Source organism: Lachnellula hyalina (assembly GCF_007821495.1).
Source record: "Lachnellula hyalina strain CBS 185.66 chromosome Unknown contig00159, whole genome shotgun sequence".
NCBI classification, from domain to species: Eukaryota; Fungi; Ascomycota; class Leotiomycetes; order Helotiales; family Lachnaceae; genus Lachnellula; species Lachnellula hyalina.
Window position 1 is genome coordinate 1 of NW_022157273.1, and position 18,716 is coordinate 18,716.

At 46.5% G+C, this 18,716-nt stretch overlaps 4 protein-coding genes across 4 annotated transcripts; 2 read left to right on the forward strand and 2 right to left on the reverse strand.

Annotated features, from left to right (window-relative positions):
• Positions 1-49: 49 nt before the first annotated feature.
• Positions 50-1,922, reverse strand: GPI10 (GPI mannosyltransferase; the record flags this gene model as incomplete). Its single annotated transcript, XM_031152100.1, has 5 exons — positions 50-1,079; positions 1,128-1,339; positions 1,388-1,516; positions 1,578-1,618; positions 1,664-1,922. Coding segments are annotated over 5 exons (1,671 nt in total), but the record flags the coding sequence as incomplete, so codon positions are not given.
• Positions 1,923-4,822: 2,900 nt separating this feature from the next.
• On the reverse strand, positions 4,823-7,838 carry ZW10 (Centromere/kinetochore protein zw10-like protein; the record flags this gene model as incomplete). The annotated part of the gene is made up of 9 exons (XM_031152101.1): positions 4,823-5,349; positions 5,400-5,602; positions 5,655-5,774; positions 5,819-6,341; positions 6,428-6,803; positions 6,851-7,008; positions 7,055-7,234; positions 7,286-7,604; positions 7,686-7,838. 9 exons carry the CDS (start codon positions 7,836-7,838, stop codon positions 4,823-4,825), a joined length of 2,559 nt encoding a protein of 852 aa, XP_031002633.1.
• Positions 7,839-8,885: 1,047 nt separating this feature from the next.
• Positions 8,886-12,190, forward strand: YOL098C (Uncharacterized protein; the record flags this gene model as incomplete). Its single annotated transcript, XM_031152102.1, has 3 exons — positions 8,886-9,706; positions 9,753-11,961; positions 12,020-12,190. Coding segments are annotated over 3 exons (3,201 nt in total), but the record flags the coding sequence as incomplete, so codon positions are not given.
• Positions 12,191-12,941: 751 nt separating this feature from the next.
• Positions 12,942-17,134, forward strand: dhkB_0 (Hybrid signal transduction histidine kinase B; the record flags this gene model as incomplete). Its single annotated transcript, XM_031152103.1, has 6 exons — positions 12,942-13,024; positions 13,117-15,141; positions 15,188-16,186; positions 16,299-16,662; positions 16,723-16,837; positions 16,899-17,134. The coding sequence occupies 6 exons, from the start codon at positions 12,942-12,944 to the stop codon at positions 17,132-17,134; spliced, it is 3,822 nt and encodes a 1,273-aa protein (XP_031002635.1).
• Between the last annotated feature and the right edge of the window lie 1,582 nt (positions 17,135-18,716).

Below are 18,716 nucleotides of genomic sequence, written 5' to 3' on the forward strand. Positions count from 1 at the left end.
CCTCCTCCCTCAACACCCCCTCAACGCCCTGAAACCCCACCACAAACCGCGGCGGCCACGGCCTCTCCCCCCCAGCCACCCCAATCTCCTCCCTGAAAAACCTCTGCGGATCGTCATAGAACCGATCCGCCTCGTCTCGGTACGCCGCCCGTTCTGGCGTGCGCGCTGTGAGATGCAGCGGCGGCTCGCAGGTTAGCGCCCAGGCGTGTAGGGACGGGTGCGAGAGCTTGCTGCGCCAGGGCGTGCTGTGGCAGGGCATGAGGAAGGCGGCGAATGTTTCGATTTTGGTGTCGGTATCGTGGGATGATGGGCGTAAGGCGCCGTTGGGGTCGAGGAGCGTGGGGTGCGTGGTTTCGTATTCGTGGCGGAGGAAGGTTAGGACGGAGAGGACGCCGCGTTGGTGATTTAGGGTTGTGAAGGCTGCGATGGATAGATTGAGGAGGAGGAGGAGAGCTAGCAGGGGCTTGCGGTGGATGGTAGGGGCCGTGGTCGTGGTCGTGGTCGTGGGGACAGGGGTTGGATGGGTTGTTCGGTTTTGTGGAGTGTGGAAGAAGGCGCTGATTGAGGGGGCGGCGAGGATGTGGAGGAGAGGGAGGAGCGGGTAGATGAAGCGGACTTCTTTGTGCGCGATTAGGGAGAGGGTACTGACGGTCACGAGGATCGTGGTTGCTAGTAGGAAGCGGATGTTGCCTGCTGGAAGGGAAGCCGAGTTCCAGAGTCCGATTAAAGCGAATGGTAGGTAGGTTGTGAGAAGTAAAGGGAGGCCTTGGGAAAGATAGTAGTGCCAGACATTGCGTCCGTAAAAGACTGCAAGGTCTTGGTTGACGTTGAAATTGAGGAACTGGTATGGTGGGAAGGTCCACTCGCCGAAGTATAGTCTGTCTGAGATTCCCGAGACGAAAAGTATGACTAGTCCAAATAAAACAACTTGTCGGATGAGAAACAGATAGTCAGAGGGTTTTAGTCGGGAACCCGAGAAGAATCGAGTTATCGTTGCCATTACAATGGAAAACCATATAAGTGCATTCGTCGGGCGTAGGATGCAGGCAGTCCCAGCAAGTAGAAGAGACGTAATAAGCCTTCAGATAAGGTTAGATATGTGACAGTATGGATGATATACGACTCACCCCTTGACAGACCCAGGCTCTTCGAAAATCGAGATCTTGGCAGGCGCTACAGCCGTCTCCTTCACGCCTGCAGATTCATCTAGAACACTATCCGATGAGAATTTCCACGGCCAAAAATTTAACGCAGTAATGGTCATAGTCGTCTCGAGGCAATTTGAGAATGTCCTAGTCGAGCAGAACCACTGCCAGGGACTGAAGATTGTCATCAAAAGCTAAACCCTCATCAGCGAAGTCCCCTGTGGTACGAAACCCGAACTTACAGAAGCCCAATTAGCATTACTTCCTCTACCGTATATCTTCTCCGACAGTTGCCATGTATAATAATCCCCCACGGCCGCAAAATACGCCTGCACAATATTCGGCAGCACCGCCAAAACCGTCGCGCGAAACTGCGGGAAGTAGCTCACCAACTCCATAAGTTTATCCGCCGAATAATAGACCGCCGCAAACAGAGCCGGATGTAAGGAAGAGCGCAGCTGATACTGCCATTCCTACTTGAAGTTAGAAAGTGAAGGCATTCAGGGGGATAATTCTACTTTCCCACGTGATCCAGGCTCCACTTTCCGATCCAAAGGCCATTTGCCAGGCTGGCTCTAGGGATTGGAAATACTCGTCTGGCTGGAAGAAGGTGCGGACGCATAGCGCGTTGATGAATCGGAGTCCGAGAAGGAGCATCCATATATCGCTGCATCTTTGGTTATAGAGCAGGGAGTTGACTTGTTCGTTTTGAGGAGGTTGTTTGGATTCCTCTGGTGTTGGTCTCTTCGAGGGAGGGCGTGCTACGGGTGTGCTCATTTTGGGATGATATCCATGAGTTTAAGAATGTATGTATGGGTTAAAGAACTTACAATCGCAACGTTGTTTTGATAGGTGTATAAAGAAGGCTTCCCGATATTCCAGGTGCCCACGTGTTTTTTTGTTTATGATCACGTGTTCATTCATCGTATTATTATGTTTGAAAGCAACATTCTGTCAACACCTTTATAATTGGTAAAGATTAGTAAGCGCTGACCAATTCATGGGGTACTTACCTGATCATTTGAGGAAATCATGTTGAGTTTTTCCATAGATATCTGTCACGTGGCTATGTTCATTGTTACACTTATCTATTTTATAAGATATGTGTCTTTTAGTAGGGTGCGATGCTTATCGAGGCAATTTACAGCTTCCATTATAATCTGTAAGCATAGCATCTTAGTTGAGATATAGAAACTAGATCGTTGAGACCCTGGGCTCGCTCTGAGCTCTCCAACCTAGATAGACGGTCAGATTAGAACGGCGAATGCTACGCAAAAGAATGAAGGCATATAATTCTCTATAATAACACCATGTCAGTATTTGTCTTGTTTTCCCTGTATTTGATTAGCCGGTAGGTACTGCTACTCATGCTTTAAATCCGATTTGAAAGTCTCAGAGTCTGGGATATTTAGTAGTAGTAGAGGAACTGTGGAAATAAGTACAATTGTTGGGCACTTATAACGGCTCCGCAACCTCCAACGCCTTCCGGTACTCTTCCGGCATGCCCAAGAAACCTGCGACCACCGTAGCACGCTTCCAATCTTCTTTGCAGACAAATTTCATGGCACCATCCAACCCAACGAATAACTCCAGCGAGCATCTCCTCCTTACTCATCAGTGCGAACTCTTGGAATAAAGAGTTCTTCTGTCCGATTTCAGACCTGCACAAGCCCTTCAGGTATACGACATTATCCCTAATGAACTTTTTCGGTTGTTTCGTTGACTTCCTCCGACAAACTATCTTCTTCCTCCTCGGCCGAATCATCGTTGCTCTTCAAGACCGATGCTTTCCTCTTCTTGTCTTTTAATTTAGGTGGGACAAAACCGGACGTTGGAGTCAGAACCATTTCCAGGATGAATGACGACACGCCGAGAGTGTCAATGGAATGCGCGACTGACCTTCGCCGGGCTTCAGACCGAACTTGGCTCTTGTCACTGCCTGGTTCATGCCCTTGGATCTCAACGACTCGAATCAAACGGCCATATCCTCGATATGGTTCCCAAAACCATGGTACAGGGGTCCTCGTATGAGGAACTTGACGTGGAGGGAAACGACATACTGCAGAGTAGTATCTAGCAGTTCTTGTGTGCTATCGGCATCTTTGCCATCGTCGAACTCTTCGATTGTTGATGGGGGATATTCTTGAGGAGGGGCCGATGCTAGTAGCTTTGCAAATAGACAAAATAATCTTGCGTCGTCGAACAATCCCAGCTTTGACTTCAGCATATACCCCAAACAACCGCCTCAGATCAATACCTTCAGGTCTACAATACACCTCTCGACTCTCACTAAAGCTTTGTCGCAGTCGTATTCCGCCATGTTTCTTGCGCAGAGAAAATTGGAGAGTGGTAGAGTGCGAAGGTGGTGAATATGGAGTTGACAGATGTCGAAGCCCTGCCACTGTTTAATAAGGCTATTATTAAAGCATGCCTTTAAAGACTTTCCCTGCCAATGAAAGTAGCTAAGGTTAACCGATATATTTTGCTTAGTACTAAGTATATATCAAATAGGTATATATCAAAATAAGCAATTATCGTAACATAATAACAACAGAGACAGAGTTCGATGCCCAGGTTGCTAAACGTGCCGCAACTGGAAGGATTTCGAAACCGTAATGGACAGCGGGCCTTCTACGGTAGAAAGCCGAGTTTCGAATTAATTTTAACTTATGTACATTACGATTTTGGTGTTCATTTTTCCTGAGCAATTAATAAGTGTACAGGCAGTTCATTCTTAAAGTTTTTTTTTGTTTCTTTTCTTTGCAAGGCGTCTTCGCTTAATTTTGAAGCTTTTTGCCCCTTTTCGCCGCGCATCCAAGCCAATGATTTCCCATCACAGCAGCTTCTCAAGGGCGGAATCCTCCCTCTTGTCAAAAGCAACCCTAAGTAGAAGAATTAAAAAGAAAGGCTACAACGAATTCAAGCCGAGAGCTATGCGTAATGCAAATCATTTCATCGCCAAGAAGCGACGAGAAAGCGCAAAATCAAGTTGGACTTCCAGGCGCGGAACAACTACGTCACCCGCGGCTCTACGCAAGCTCCGGGCGTTGACCATAGGTAGATTGCCTACTGTTAGCTTAGTGTCTTTGATCAAGTAGAATTAAATCTGGGTAGAAGTAAAAGAAGGTCGCAAGGAGAGGTGCTAGCACGCTTTAAAGGAGAGAAAGTAAACAGAGAAGAGGGTAGAGCAAGTATAATGGCTAGAAGTAGGTAAAGCAAGTATGATCGCCAGAAGTACAGCAAGTTAAAGGGGGAATAACTAAAAGACGTACGAGGATGCTTCTATCATTGTCCCTTTTCAATGCCAATAAGATCTTTCCGTTTCGCCTAGCGTATTTCTTTTGTCTTTTTCGACCCCGTCCCCCCAGCAAAAATGGGCAAGAGTTGGGTTACGCGGAGAGCAAAAAGTAGACACTATCGCTGGCAATAATATTTCACAGTAAATCAATAAATATGGCCAGGTTCGGATGCAGAGTACAAAAGGCAGCATTTACTCGAGGAAGTGATCTGAAAATGTCTCCAGGGGGGGGGGGGGGGGGCGGCGCGGGAGTAAGTGATGCTTCTCCTCGCACTGAGAGAGACCTTGATACAAGTAATAGCTAGTGTACAATAACTCTGGGTATCACATGCTATGCATAATATACATATTCTCCTATCGCCTTTCTTATCCCAAAACCTCACTCAAAGCCCTCCCTCGGTGTCGGATTAGCTTTGATCTCCTTGATTGTTTGTCGCACATTGACATTATTTTCAAAGCTCAGCCCAATCAAATCAATGACCTCCTCCGCCGTAAAATAATAGCTCAACTCGCTCTTCGTCCAAAGGTACTTGATATCCGCGAGATTGCTCTGCAGGACTTGATTCAAAAAGCTCAGCTTGAACCATTTATCAGCGAATTGGCCCGTCAAGGGAACAGTGTTCGCGCCGTGTTGGCCAGGCTTGACAAAAAGATCGTCGAGGCCTTCGACTTTCGAAATAATGGTGGCGATGTGCTCGGCTTCGTCAACGCCAATGTTTGGTAGTTCGAAGATGTCGGCTATGAGCTTGGATGCGACAGCGTTGACTAGAGAACCAGTGGCCGAGGCACATGAGGACCATGGTAGAATATCGAACCAGGCTTTATTGCGTTCGCGGATCTGTTGTATGACGAAGCGGATGCCGTCTTGGATCTCATCTTGTTCTTGCTGGAAGAAGTTCTGAGTGCCTGTAAGGATTGTCAGAGATATTCGAGTGAATGCGTTAGGAAATACTTACCAGCCAAGAGGTCGTGGATGATTGTTCTTTGGGCGATGAGCTCATTGGTATAAGCTCGATTGCCAAAGCTTATGAGCTTGTTGATCTCGGGGTCTATTTTGATCATTCGGACCGCTCGCTCTGGTATATCCTCTCGCTCTTTCCACTGGGCTACAAATTCTTGTAGCTGATCGGACAGCCATACAGTGTCATTCAACAGATACCTGGGCACATGCGATTAACATGGTACGGAACGAGGGAAGACTGCGTACTCACATGTTACCATTCATATTCTCGGCGTAATATAGTTGGGAAAGTGCACGATACTCGGCAAGAAGAAGGGTGGGAAGGTTGAAGAGGCCTGGCGCGGCCGGAGAAATCGGTAAGCTCTCGTTTCTGTAATGTCAGTTGTGTTCAGCGATAACGTCATGGGGACGAACTTGGGTTGTGCTAAAATTGCTCCGTCATTCAGAACTCCAATTACTGCTTCAAGTATTGCCTGCGGGATCGAAGACGTTTGGAACTTCTCCGATATGGTTACTTGACGTAGCTCTGGATTAGGGTTCTGTTGGGCGGCAGCTAATGCATCTTTTGTAGTGGCTGGCTTAGATGCGTCTGTATCCACAGCGGCTCCTTCTGTAGCATCTTCATCTGTCCAGCCCCAAGCATCTGTTGGGTCATCTTCGTCCTCAGGCTCTGGTGAAGTGTGAGTGATGGAGGAATTTCTTCGTTCTTCGTCTAGGGAACTTCGGTTCCTTTCTGTGCTACCCGCAGGAAGTATTCCACTAGCAAGGATTTCGGAAGGTCTTCCTTCCTCGGCAGGTGAAGAGTCTTCTTTATCACTATCCCATGCCGCATCCCACGTATCATCTACTGCATTGCCAGTCGCGGTGATTTGCATGCCCTCATCTCGAGGTACCATTTTCTTTTGGACCCGTTCGGCGATATGGGGACTTCCAAGCCCTATAGATGAGATTAGTCAATTGTTACGGTTGTGATGTTTGATTTCAAGGCAGACTAGGCCTGTCTTCCGGAAAGAGTAAACTTACCTAATGAAAGTTCATTTCTAGTCCAGTCGAGAACCGTTTCTCTCTTCTTGTTGAGCCAATTCTTGTGAGCATCCTCGACCCAACGATGTAAACCATGTGAATCTAGCCATCCGAGGACTTCTAGCGTGTTGGCAAACTCCTGGACCTGGATCAAAGCCTTCTGGTAATTTTCAATTTCGTCTAAAGATGCTGGGATAGCGTTGTCTAGCCATAGTTCTTTAACCCGGCCTGAGAGAGTAGGCATCATAACATCAGAAAGCGATTTGACGAGCTCCGGCGTAAGATTCTCGATGAGGAAGCGAATAACAATTTCAAGCTCCTTGAACAATGCTTTGATGCTGTTATTGGCAAACTGTTCGCTAGCCCGAATGCAATTCTATAACTAATCAGAGGTGGCCGTGTGTTCTTGTGCGTATAACTCACTCCATCAATTTGGATTTTAGGAAGAGGCGCAGCACGAAGGTCTGTTCGGGGCCTGAGTATTGCCTCATCTAGATTGTGCCATAGCTGTGTCGCCGCCTTGTCGACTTCTTTATATGTCTGCAGAACAACTGTAGCCTCGGATAAGGTCATGGGAGCAGCTTAAACCCGTCAGCAAAGAATCTACGCACTGGGATGCGTACATACTAGGGATTGTTTGGTTGATAGTAATGACACCGTCATCCATATTGACCACAATCAAGGCCTTCCATATCATCTCAAATTGTTCGTGTATCGCGTGCCTCAGAGTAATACACCTCTGGTTGAGGATTTTGATTGCTCGAACGGTGGTCTCAGGAGAAACTTCCGAGATGGTTTCCAAAGCTTCTGTACCATAATCAGTGCTTGGTCTCCGTCATTCAAAACATAACACAATACCTCCAAGTATATTCAGAGCGGCTATGATATTACTCTCGGAAGCGAGTGTCTCCGCTTCGTCCAATTGGTCGTTTAATCTCTGCATTTCTTCTAATGCTTGACGAAGGTGATCATTCAACTCCACTTCCTTGGTCATAAACTCCACATATGCCCTGTTGTCTTCCTGCTCCTCCACTCGTTTACCATCCGCTTCTGCCTGCCGAACAATACGGCTGGCAAGTTGTTTTGAGGTCTCGATATCATTTTGAATGCTCTGCGCGTGTGTGATCCAAGTATCGATATCGGGAGCACTGTCTTTACTGAGCTTCCGGATCTCTGTCTATTGCGGCACGTATTAGCTGAATGATTTAAAGATACATAACAAAGTCTCACAGCAGCTGGGACTTTCTAGAGAGCTTACCTCCAATTCAGTTTTGGCCGTATTCAAGGCCGCCAAAGCTCCAGGTAGAGCCGATTCTTCCACGGGGGCTGCGGATACCGATTCTTCCTCTGGAAAGGTGCCTTTGGTGGAGAAATCAACCAAGATGCTTCCAAGAACCCCGGTTGACGCCATGTTGAGGACACTGTCCCAGGACTCGTGAGACCAAATCAGAAATGTTCTTTGTGGTTATTGGATACGATCTGCGTAGTTCGGCATTTTACTTGTCTGCGTATCTGCTCGCCGGCTCGGATGGATTTGCTGTAAATGTAAGTTCCAAAGTATATACAGAAATGACGTTGCTGCGACCGGCTATCGCTGTCTCTGTCAACATCTAAGCGCGCCTTCCTTGCCAATACGCGTTTGGCGGCAAAGTCCCTGCAATTTCAACCAATCACAATCTTCGCCTCTTCAGGGGATATTCTCTGCTTCCCTTTGTTGCTCTGAACTCCCAACCTAATTCACTCGCACTCATCTCAGGATCCTTTCTGCGTTCTGAATAGCTTCATTATCTAACAGCCCTGACTTGCGTTATTGACTAGCTCTTCTTTAAACCTAACGACTGTGTGGCTTACATGCCTCTTTGAGTCACCGTGCATTGGAAATCTGCGCAAGGCTGCCGTGTTCTTCACGCCCTTCCTAGGTATGAAATCAAAACCTCTCCTTCTACATACTGTTTGCTTTCCTATGCCTTGCCTGCCTTATTTACCTTCGCACGACTCTCCGTCGTATTCTCTTTGGGACTTGTTAGCTGGCTGTTTGTAATGGCGGGGTTGGCGGGGTTATTTCCCCCAAGCGCATTGACTCTTTTTACTCTCCTGGCGGCTCTCTTGGCTGCTGCTGTATACCAAGTGGAAAATTTCAAATGGTAAGCCATCGGCCTATTCCTTCCCTCCCAAATATCAATCTTGGAACCTCAATATTGGTCACGTGGGACACGTTTTCAGATCCATCAAATGCTGGTAGTATAGTGCACCAGGGTACTCTGCTCATAAATTAGACCATTCGCCTATGGAGTGTGCCACGTATTTCAGACTTAGTATTAGTTTCCAATGGGCGTGTTCATAGGGCGTACAACAAACAGGGCGTCCGAGCGTCACTCAACAGCCTTACCGTTCTGCTATCAAAAATGCAAACGATTGCCAGACTTGAAAGAAGCCTCTCGACTAACATGTTAGCAGGATCGATTCTCTTTCAGTTCTGCAGCATTCCATCCATCAACGGCTGGCACTTTCATCTCTCAATATGCCTAGTCAAACGAGGAAGACCCATTTCCGTATCATACAACAGTTTAAGACCGACTATGCACCAGTTTCCATCTCCCAATATGTATCTGAACGCACAGGGATGCACGTTGTGGTTGCCGATCAGAAAGGACCTAAGGTCTCAGGGTATTTTGCCCTAGCAACTGAGATCTTTGACGATTCTGGATCTCCCCACACACTCGAACACTTGGTATTCATGGGTTCTAAGAGCTATCAATACAAGGGCCTGCTCGATAGACTTGCATCACGGGCATACTCGAATACCAATGCATGGACCGCTACGGACCACACTGCCTACACGTTGGATACCGCTGGCTGGGAAGGCTTTGCCCAAATCCTTCCTGTTTATTTGGAACATGTTATCCTTCCAACCTTGACTGACGAAGGATGTTATACTGAAGTTCATCACATAGATGGCGAAGGCAATGATGCGGGTGTTGTCTATTCCGAGATGCAGGGTGTTCAAAATACTGGATCTGAAATCATGGACATCAGAGCTCGACGCTTACTTTACCCTGAGAATGTTGGGTTCCGTTACGAGACGGGAGGCATGATGGAGAATCTGCGAGTCTTAACGGCAGAGAGGATTCGTGCTTTCCATAAGGAAATGTACCAACCCAAAAATTTGTGTTTGGTCCTAGTTGGTGAGGTCGATGAAGACAATCTTTTCCAGATCTTGGATCAATTCGAAGATTCTATTTTGGATTCTATCCCTTCACCAGATTCTCAGTTCAAGAGGTAAATTTAATCCTTCAATGACATCGGCTCTGCTGACACGCTTCAGACCATGGGTGGAATCTCCACAGCCGCCTTCGTTGAAAGAAACCATCGTTGAGTTAATTCCCTTTCCAGAGGAAGATGAATCGATGGGCGAAATCACTATTGCTATGTTCGGCCCTGACTGTAATGACGTTGTTGAGACCGCTGCCTTGACCATCCTCCTCACCTATCTTGCGGGATCGTCTGTTTCAGTTCTTGAAAATATCATGGTAGAGAAAGAAGAGCTTGCAAGTGCGATCTATCACAATTGGGATGCGAGACCGAACTCGGTCATATGGTTCCAGCCATCTGGAGTAGCGACTGAAAAACTTGCTGATGTTGAAAAGCGGTTGTTTGAGATTCTCAAAGATGTTGCAGCAAAGCCTCTAGACATGAAGTACATGCTCGATTGTATTCAGAGAGAGCGCAGACAGGTGAAGTTCCAAGCGGAGAGCTCTGGAAGCTTCTATGCCGACGGGATAATCAATGACTTTCTCTTTGGAAAGCGGGATGGCTCAACGCTGAAGGATCTCAGCAGCATCGCGGAATTTGATGAATTGGAGAAATGGACAGATGAGCAATGGAGAGCCTTTTTGAGAAAGTGGATTTCAGATGCGCATCATATCTCCTTATTAGGTACACCTTCAAAGGACCTATCAGAGAAGATGAAAGCATCTGAGGAGAAGCGGCTTGCGGCGAGACGCGATGAGTTAGGACCTGATGGTCTTGCAAAGCTAGGTGAGAAGCTCAAGGCAGCTGTCGCAAAGAATGACATCGAGATCCCCGCATCCCTTCTTCAGAAATGGCCAGTCCCCGGTGTAGAATCGATACATTTTATCGAAACTACAAGTGCTAGGTCCGGTCTCGCCAAGAAGCTAGGCACGCCATCGAACAATATCCAGAAGATCGTCGAGCAGACATCGAACCTTCCACTCTTCCTCCAGTTCGAGCACGTGCCAACTAATTTTGTACACCTTACTATGCTTATCGGAACTTCCAAGATCGCAACTGAGCATCGTCCACTTCTTCCGCTATTTATGGACAATTTCTTCAATACTCCCATTATGCGGGGAGGGAAGAAAATCGAGTTTGAAGAGGTGGTAACGCTATTAGAGCAAGATACAGTCAGTTATAGTATGAACGGTGGGGGCCGTCTCAGCGATGCAGAGGGTCTTGTGATACAATTTCAAGTCGAACCGGAGAAGTACGCAGCTGCTATAGAGTGGATTAGAACCTTGATGTTTGACAGCATCTTTGATGTGACAAGACTCAAGGCTGGAACTTCCAAGGCATTGGCTGAGATCCCAGAGACAAAGCGAAGTGGCAACAGCATGATGTATGCTGTAGACGCCATGATCCATCTGGACAAGGATTCAAGCATTAAAGCCAGAGGTACCCTCGTCAAAGCAAATTACCTCAAACGGCTCAAGAAGCTCCTTGCCAACGAGCCCGAAGTCGTCATTGGCTGGCTCGAGGCACTGCGAACGTCGATCTTCACGTTCGACAACATGCGTACCCTCGTAATTGCGAACATCGAGAAGCTGCCCAACCCAGTCGATGCGTGGAAGCCACTGGTCGCTGGTCTCGATACCACAAAGCCATTACTTCCGCTCGTCAAGCTTAACCAACGCTTGAGCCCCGACGGCCAGACACCAGGAAACTATGGCGCCGTCGTAGTGCCTATGCCCACCATCGACTCCTCGTTTCTCCTCTCCTCCGCTAAGGGACCAAAGTCCCACACCGATCCCGTTCTACCTGCTCTCATGGTCGCTACCTCCTTCATTGATCAAGTGGAAGGCCCGATTTGGAACGCGGTTCGTGGCACAGGTCTCGCGTACGGCGCCAGTTTTAGACGTGATCCTGATGGTGGCTTCGTTCAATTCAGCGTATATCGCTCTCCCGATGCGTATCGAGCCTTTATTGCTGCAAAGGGCGTTCTAGATTCATACATCAATGGAACGGCAAAGTTCGAGCAATATGCCTTGGAAGGCGCAGTCAGCCAAATCGTCACAGGTCTTGCGGATGACCAGTCCACGATGGCCGCAGCCGGACAATTCCACTTTGTGGATAGTGTCGTAAAGGAAGTTACGGATGACTATAACGAGAAGCTGTTGAAACAGGTTCGTGCCGTTACTGTTGATGAGATTAAGGCAGTCATGAGCAATGTCCTTCTGCCACTTTTCGCTCCAGGCAAGGCGAATGTGGTTGTTACTTGTGCGCCAATTATGGTTGAGGTATGCAACTACTTTCCATTGTACAATTATTGTCATTTCAATACTAATCTGCCAACAGGGAATCGTCAAAGGCTTTACAGATACAGGTTTCAAAGCCCAGTCTCAGCCCCTGTCTGCCTTCCAAGAAAGCTATGGTCTTGAGGCGGATGAGGATGAAGATGAGGAGATGGAGGATGTTGAAGAGGAGGGAGATAGCGAGGAGGAAGATGAAGATGAAGACGATGAGTGATCACTTCTGTTGTGGGATAGAAAGAAGTGCTATGATTTGAAAGTAAGCTTAGAAACAATGCAACTCGCGCCCTCTGTAAGACGATCAGGTCTGAGGTTTCGATATTATGAAGTGAAATATCTGAGAGCAAGCATAGGAATCCTAGCTGGTATTAAGTATAAATGTATGATTTTCTACGTCTATTTGGATTCCCATGACTTCTGGCTCCGTGCTTTACTATCTTTTACTAATATAATTCAAAGTAGAATAGTAAGCAGATTAGGATACCGCCTATATATATAAGTAGAAGACCCTAATTCTAGATAGAAATAAGAATATACTTTGGTGGAAAGTGCGGTCTTGGTTACTTAGAAGGTTATAGGTGCAATTTTAGTCATAGGACGTAGTATTATACGTAGTCTTATTTATCTATACAGCTTTATCTCAGCGTTGGTTTCAATGCTATGATAGTTCTTTTATTTTGACTATATCATGAATCTAGTACGGCGTTTGAAATTATTACGAAGTAACAAATTAGTCATCTAAGTAGGGCAATAAATATGTTTATTCATGGTGGTTCTGGTGGTTGGCAGAATAGCTTACCTAATGGTATAGATAAACTAAATTTAGCATATGCACATGCTACGTAGCGGCCGGGCTAAAAGTTCCAGGACTGTACTTTATTTAGATCAACATTCCTAGATCAGATCCAGAGCAGAGCAGAAACTACAGGCTGCTGCTGGTCCTTGCTGCTTCCGACTCTGAACATACCATGTCCGACCCCGAGCTGCATGCGCAGACGCAGCTCAGTCTTGTGAGAGCCCGCGAGAGGGCTCGCGTGCGCGATCTACTTAGGTTTACCAGCCCCCACCTCCAGTCTATTTCATTATTATGCCCACCTATTTGCAGATCAAGACCCTGACTCTTTTTGTATTTCTTTGAAACAGGTACTACAAAACGGATACAAAACCAAGAGCACCGCTCAAAGAGAACATCCCCTGTGGTTTTTCTGATATCTACGCCGCCGGACATGCCGCTCCATCCATCGCCCTGGCATCTGCATCTGAGGCTCAAAATGACATACCCGACGACTCGCAATTGCTGTCGCATGACCCCACGTTGACTGCATTCGCACAACTGGGTGCATTTCGAATGAACTGTGAACGAAGCTTTATCTCAATTATGACCCCCCAGAATCAGTTCATTCTGGCTGAAGCGACAAGGAGCGTGTCTTTATACTCACAAGAGCAATGCGACGAGGGTGACGAGGTATACTTGGGCCCCCGAGTCTTGGATACGATATGGGGGGTATGCCCGAATACGATACAAGTATTTACTGCTCAGGATGACAGCCTCGATGTAGCTACATCCAGTGTCATTGCCAATCGGGAGTGTTACGTTATGAACGATATGTCTGCAATGGACAGCTTCAAAGATCGGCCGTATTGTATTGGATGGCCATACATGAAGTTCTATGCAGAGGTTCCGATCCATAGTCCTTCAGGTCATGTCATTGGGACGTACTGTGTTGTTGACAATAAGCCAAGAGATGGGCTCAGCAAAAAGGGCCTCGGTATATTAAACGAGATATCTTCCGCTATTATGAAACATCTTGAACTTGTCCAAATGCAGCATGACTTACAAAGAGCGGGCAGAATGGTGAAAGGATTGAATTTATTTGTGGAAGGCAAAGGCGCTCTACAAGACTTTGGTGGAAATGAAGCGAACAAACTGAAAACACTCCAAGCACGCCCCCATATTCACCCAACTGGCTCAGCTCAAACTTTGACAACTGCATCGGATAGACAGGAAAGTGCCCAAGATAGTACTGATGGTTTGGCCAAGACCGCCCATCTATCAAACCACAATCTCTCTGAAAATGCGGCTCAAACGACTCGGTCCGCGTCTTCAGCATCTGCTACTGATTTTACCCACCCGTCAACCCCCTCTTCTGGTCTTGGAACAAGAGAGCGAAAGTTATCATCAGATAGCATTGCAACAATCCAGGAGATATCCTCCGGTGCGATGAAGCAATTATTCTCTCGCGCGTCTTATACTATTCGAAAGGCCCTTGACTTGGATGGTGTCATGTTCATCGATGCCTGTGTCCGCGATATCGCCGTTGATCTAGCTACAGCTGCCCCAGAATCTCCGCTTCCCGAGCCCTTAAAATTTCGGGGTATGTCTGATATACCTTCTGACGAACGAAAAGAATGGTCCAGTGAGAGTGGGGAAAAGGGTTCTATTCGCTTCGTTGACGATCCAGCAGCAAGTCAGAAATCTATGGCTAAGACACTTCACGCCCCTTACTTATCATCAAGCGAATTACTAGGGTATTCTGCTCAGGCTTCGAATTCCGCTGATGCCTTATCATCACAACGGATACCGCTACCAAAGTCGACCTTGCGAGGCCTCTTAGGAAAGTACCGATATGGACACATATTTGATTTCGATGAAGATGGGTCTCTTGTGCAAACAGCGGACAAACCTTGGAAAAGTGACACTACTGAATCTGGGGTCGATGCATCGGAAAATTCGAATAGCGAGAAGGAGAAGGAGGAGAAGGGAGAGGAGAAGGAGAAATTGTGGACTAAACAGTTGCTGGATGTCTGTCCTGGCGCAAGGTCCATCATCTTCCTAGCACTTTGGGATCCTCAACGAGACCAATGGTTTGCAGGAAGTCTGGCGTGGAGCAAGAACTCAACACGAACTCTAGAATCGGCAGATATTGGTTATCTAGCAGCATTCGGAAGTTGCATAATGTCGGAAAAGTCTAGACTGGATGCCCTCACAGCTGATCGCGCCAAAGCGGATTTCATTTCTTCAGTCAGTCACGAACTACGCTCGCCTCTCCACGGCGTCCTAGCAAGCGCAGAAGCTCTACAGGAAACTCCGACCAATTCGACACAAGATGAAATGATTCGAACAATAACGGTCTGCGGGGGGACACTTCTAGATACAATGGATCAAATGTAAGTTTTGTTTCTTTAATCATTGAAGTCAAACTAAGTTTTTCAGTCTGGATTACGCTAAGACTAGCCTTTCGACAAACCCATCATCATCACGATTCGAGAAGAGTGTTTCGCATAACAAAAGGACCACAAATCTAGATTTGAGCCAACTTGTAGAGAATGTCGTTGAAGGCGTCTCTGTTGGTCACAATTATCGGAGATCAGACAACACACATGAGCACATGGGCCATGATGCTTTGCAGATGAATGTTTTGGTTATTGTAAGCGTCGACTGGCAGACTTCATGGAACCTTGAATCAGACGTTGGCAGTTGGAAGAGAATCATCATGAATCTCTTTGGAAATGCACTCAAATACACGACTTCCGGCTTCGTACGTATCTCCCTCCGGGCGAATACAATATCCGCGGACTCATCACGGCCATCCCAACAAGTCGTCACCCTTCAAATCGAGGATTCGGGTAAGGGAATGTCACAGGATTATCTGAGACATGGTCTTTTTACGCCCTTTACCCAGGAAGATCCTCATGCTGTCGGCACTGGCCTTGGGCTGTCTATAGTCCGTCAACTGGTGGTCGATCTCAGGGGCGAAATTGATGTGCATAGTGAGGTAGGGTATGGGACGACTGTCAATGTCTCTGTGCCCATTGGGCCTCCTTCAAAACCTCAAACTACGACAATCCAGGAAAACAGTTCCTTTATCAAGGAAATCAAGACCCGGTGTCATAGATTGAAACTGTGTTTCATCGGTTTCGAATACTACCCGGATATTGCAGAAACACCAAATGGCCTTCTCAGTGCTCATGCAAGATGCATACTAGCTATGAAAGAATCTCTTACTGCAATGGCTGCTGACTGGTTTGGTCTGGAAGTTACTACGGCTTCTTCCGCCGATTCTGCGAACGGAGACATTTTGATGGGCCTTCGATCCAAATCAAGCCTTCTAAAGAGCAACCGTGTGTCAATACCACCATCGATCATCTTTGAGGATATCACAGCAGGAGATGACATTGGCAGCGGCAATGGCGTGGTTTCCCTTTCACAACCGTATGCACTCAATTGTTTCTTATGTATTGCATATAGTTTCATGAGTCTGCATACTCTGCCAGACTTTTCTCTTCCCGACTCCGATCAACATTCAATGCTAACGCATTTCCAGTGCTGGTCCTCACAAGCTAGCGAGAATCTTGGCGCAGTGTTTGGACTATAGAAATTCGTCCATTAGACTGCCAACTTTGCAGGGTGGCGAAAAGCCAGGTAGTCCGCCAGTCTTTCAGGAGGTATCCAGTCACCGAAATGATAATCGTCCGGATATTCTAGAAATTATACCTTCCGGAGAGGCTTCCAATTCGCCGAACTCTCCCAATCACAACGGGCTGCCCGGTCCAGCCGCAATAGAAGAGAAGATTACAATTGCCGTCAGCAAAATGACCTTGGATCCCGAGTCAACCAAATTGGCTGTGCCACAAATTCCATCTAGATCAAAGGTCCTTCTCGTTGAAGATAATAGTATCAACTTGAAGGTATGCGGTTCTCCACCAAACAGCTTGATTTGCTGAAGAGAAGACTTACTGTTTTACCAGATTCTAGTCAACTATATGAAGATTGCGAAGCAAGACTACATCACAGCAGTTAACGGCCTAGAAGCCCTCCACAGATTCGAAGAAGAGCCCTGCTCATTTAAAGTGATCTTCATGGGTACGTCTCACTCTCATCTAACCAGGTCACAAAATTGCGAAGACTCACAACATCCTCGCAGATCTTGCAATGCCCGTAATGGATGGGTTGACATCAAGTCGACGCATACGAGCCTACGAAAGCAAAAATAACATCCCTCGAACCCGTATCGTAGCTCTGACTTGCTTCTCGTCGGCGGAATACCAACGAGATGCTGCTTTGAGTGGCATTGATATTTTTCTGATTAAGCCCGTGCCAATGAAGACGCTTAAACCTATCCTCGAGATGGAGCCAAATGATGTCAGTACTGGGGATTGAATGATGATAAACAGCAATATATGAGAAATGAAAAACGAGAAACGACATGGACGAGCCCAGCCACAAGTCCTGGAGATGGTGATGGGGAAGGTATAGCTGTTGGGTTCATGACATTAATTGTATAAGTCGAGGAACGAGGGAGCTTTGAAAAAGTAAGTTACCTAGGCTGGGCACTTTTTGGGTGCATAAAAACCTCGCCTGGGACCTGTATTTGGCAGGTGCTGCTAATAATTTGGTAGAAAGACGACCGGGGATAGTAATCTAGGTCTGGCTTTACATAGACCACGCCATTTAGAATTTATTTAGCGGTAGACTATAAGGTATGTATAAATACTTAAGCTGTTAAGATTTCAGCATGCTCGTTGGTGATTCTTTCAAATCGAAAGTTTATATGCGTATCTCTGTTTCTTTTTGCTAGTTTTACCGTGTCGAGATAGGGGCACTTGAGGGCAGTTTTATTAAGCGAATATCACATGACTGTACATAAAAACACTTGAAGGAGAATCGAATTGGCCGTCAATGTCTACCAGGACATTGTTTAACGAACCAATATAGATCAAGATCCTGTATTCTGATAAATGCGTTTGTCCGATAAAATAGGACAAATGCAAAGGGAATATTAAAGTGAGACGAGCTATGTTTCGAGGATTGGGGGACGGCGGGGACGTATACAATCATCAAGAGGTAGTGCAGAACTAAAAATGACTGACTGTGTCCACTGTAGAAAAGCTAGTATGGAGTGTAAAGATAAGGTACTGCTCAAATGAACGTTGCACCGTGTAGAGGAAGGACGCATCGTGGAAGTAGGAGATATCGAGCCGGGCATAAATACGATCTAATCAAAAATAACCCTTAGCGGTGACAAGAAGACGGATAAAAAGCATCGAGTAAAAATGCCAGAGTATGTCCAGGAGCATTGATTGTAGGAAAGTGAACTTGCGAGACTGCCTCCCATCATGTCTACTCGCCATCTGCCGGAGCGGGCGATAGTTACCCGCTAGTTGATATACGTTCATAATTGATACAAGCGTAAAACATGACAAACAAGTTCACAGGCAATGGTGTCCTGGTAGGATTTGTGATCAAGGAGAACTACATCCCTTAGTAGTATAATAACACCAACGGGGTTAGTTCAGCATCTGCTGCTTGGATATTGCAGGGCTTAAGCACAATTTGTATTTGATATAATTTTTCTATCAAATAGATACCTAAATTTCGAAGTTGAATTTTCTTCTACTTCATTTGTAGGTAAGCTAGTTGCTATCTTTTTCTTCTGCTGGCCTTTTCGCAGTTGAAATAATGGGGGGGAGCGAAAATTATTAAGCGAATGGAACACAAGACCATCTGGGCATGCGGCGAAAACGACTTGATGATATTCAATGCCTTGCCTCTCTTTCCTTAGTGATAAGATATACTATAAATTTCACTGACATCAACCATCCTGATCTTCCTCAAGGGGGTGAGATCGTGGCTTTCAGCTCGAGGTATATAGAGGTCTACTCATCGCTTGTCAGCCCTACCGTACCTTATGAAATGCAGGAAAATTAAACATAAGTGCTGTAGACCTATTCGCAAAGAACAA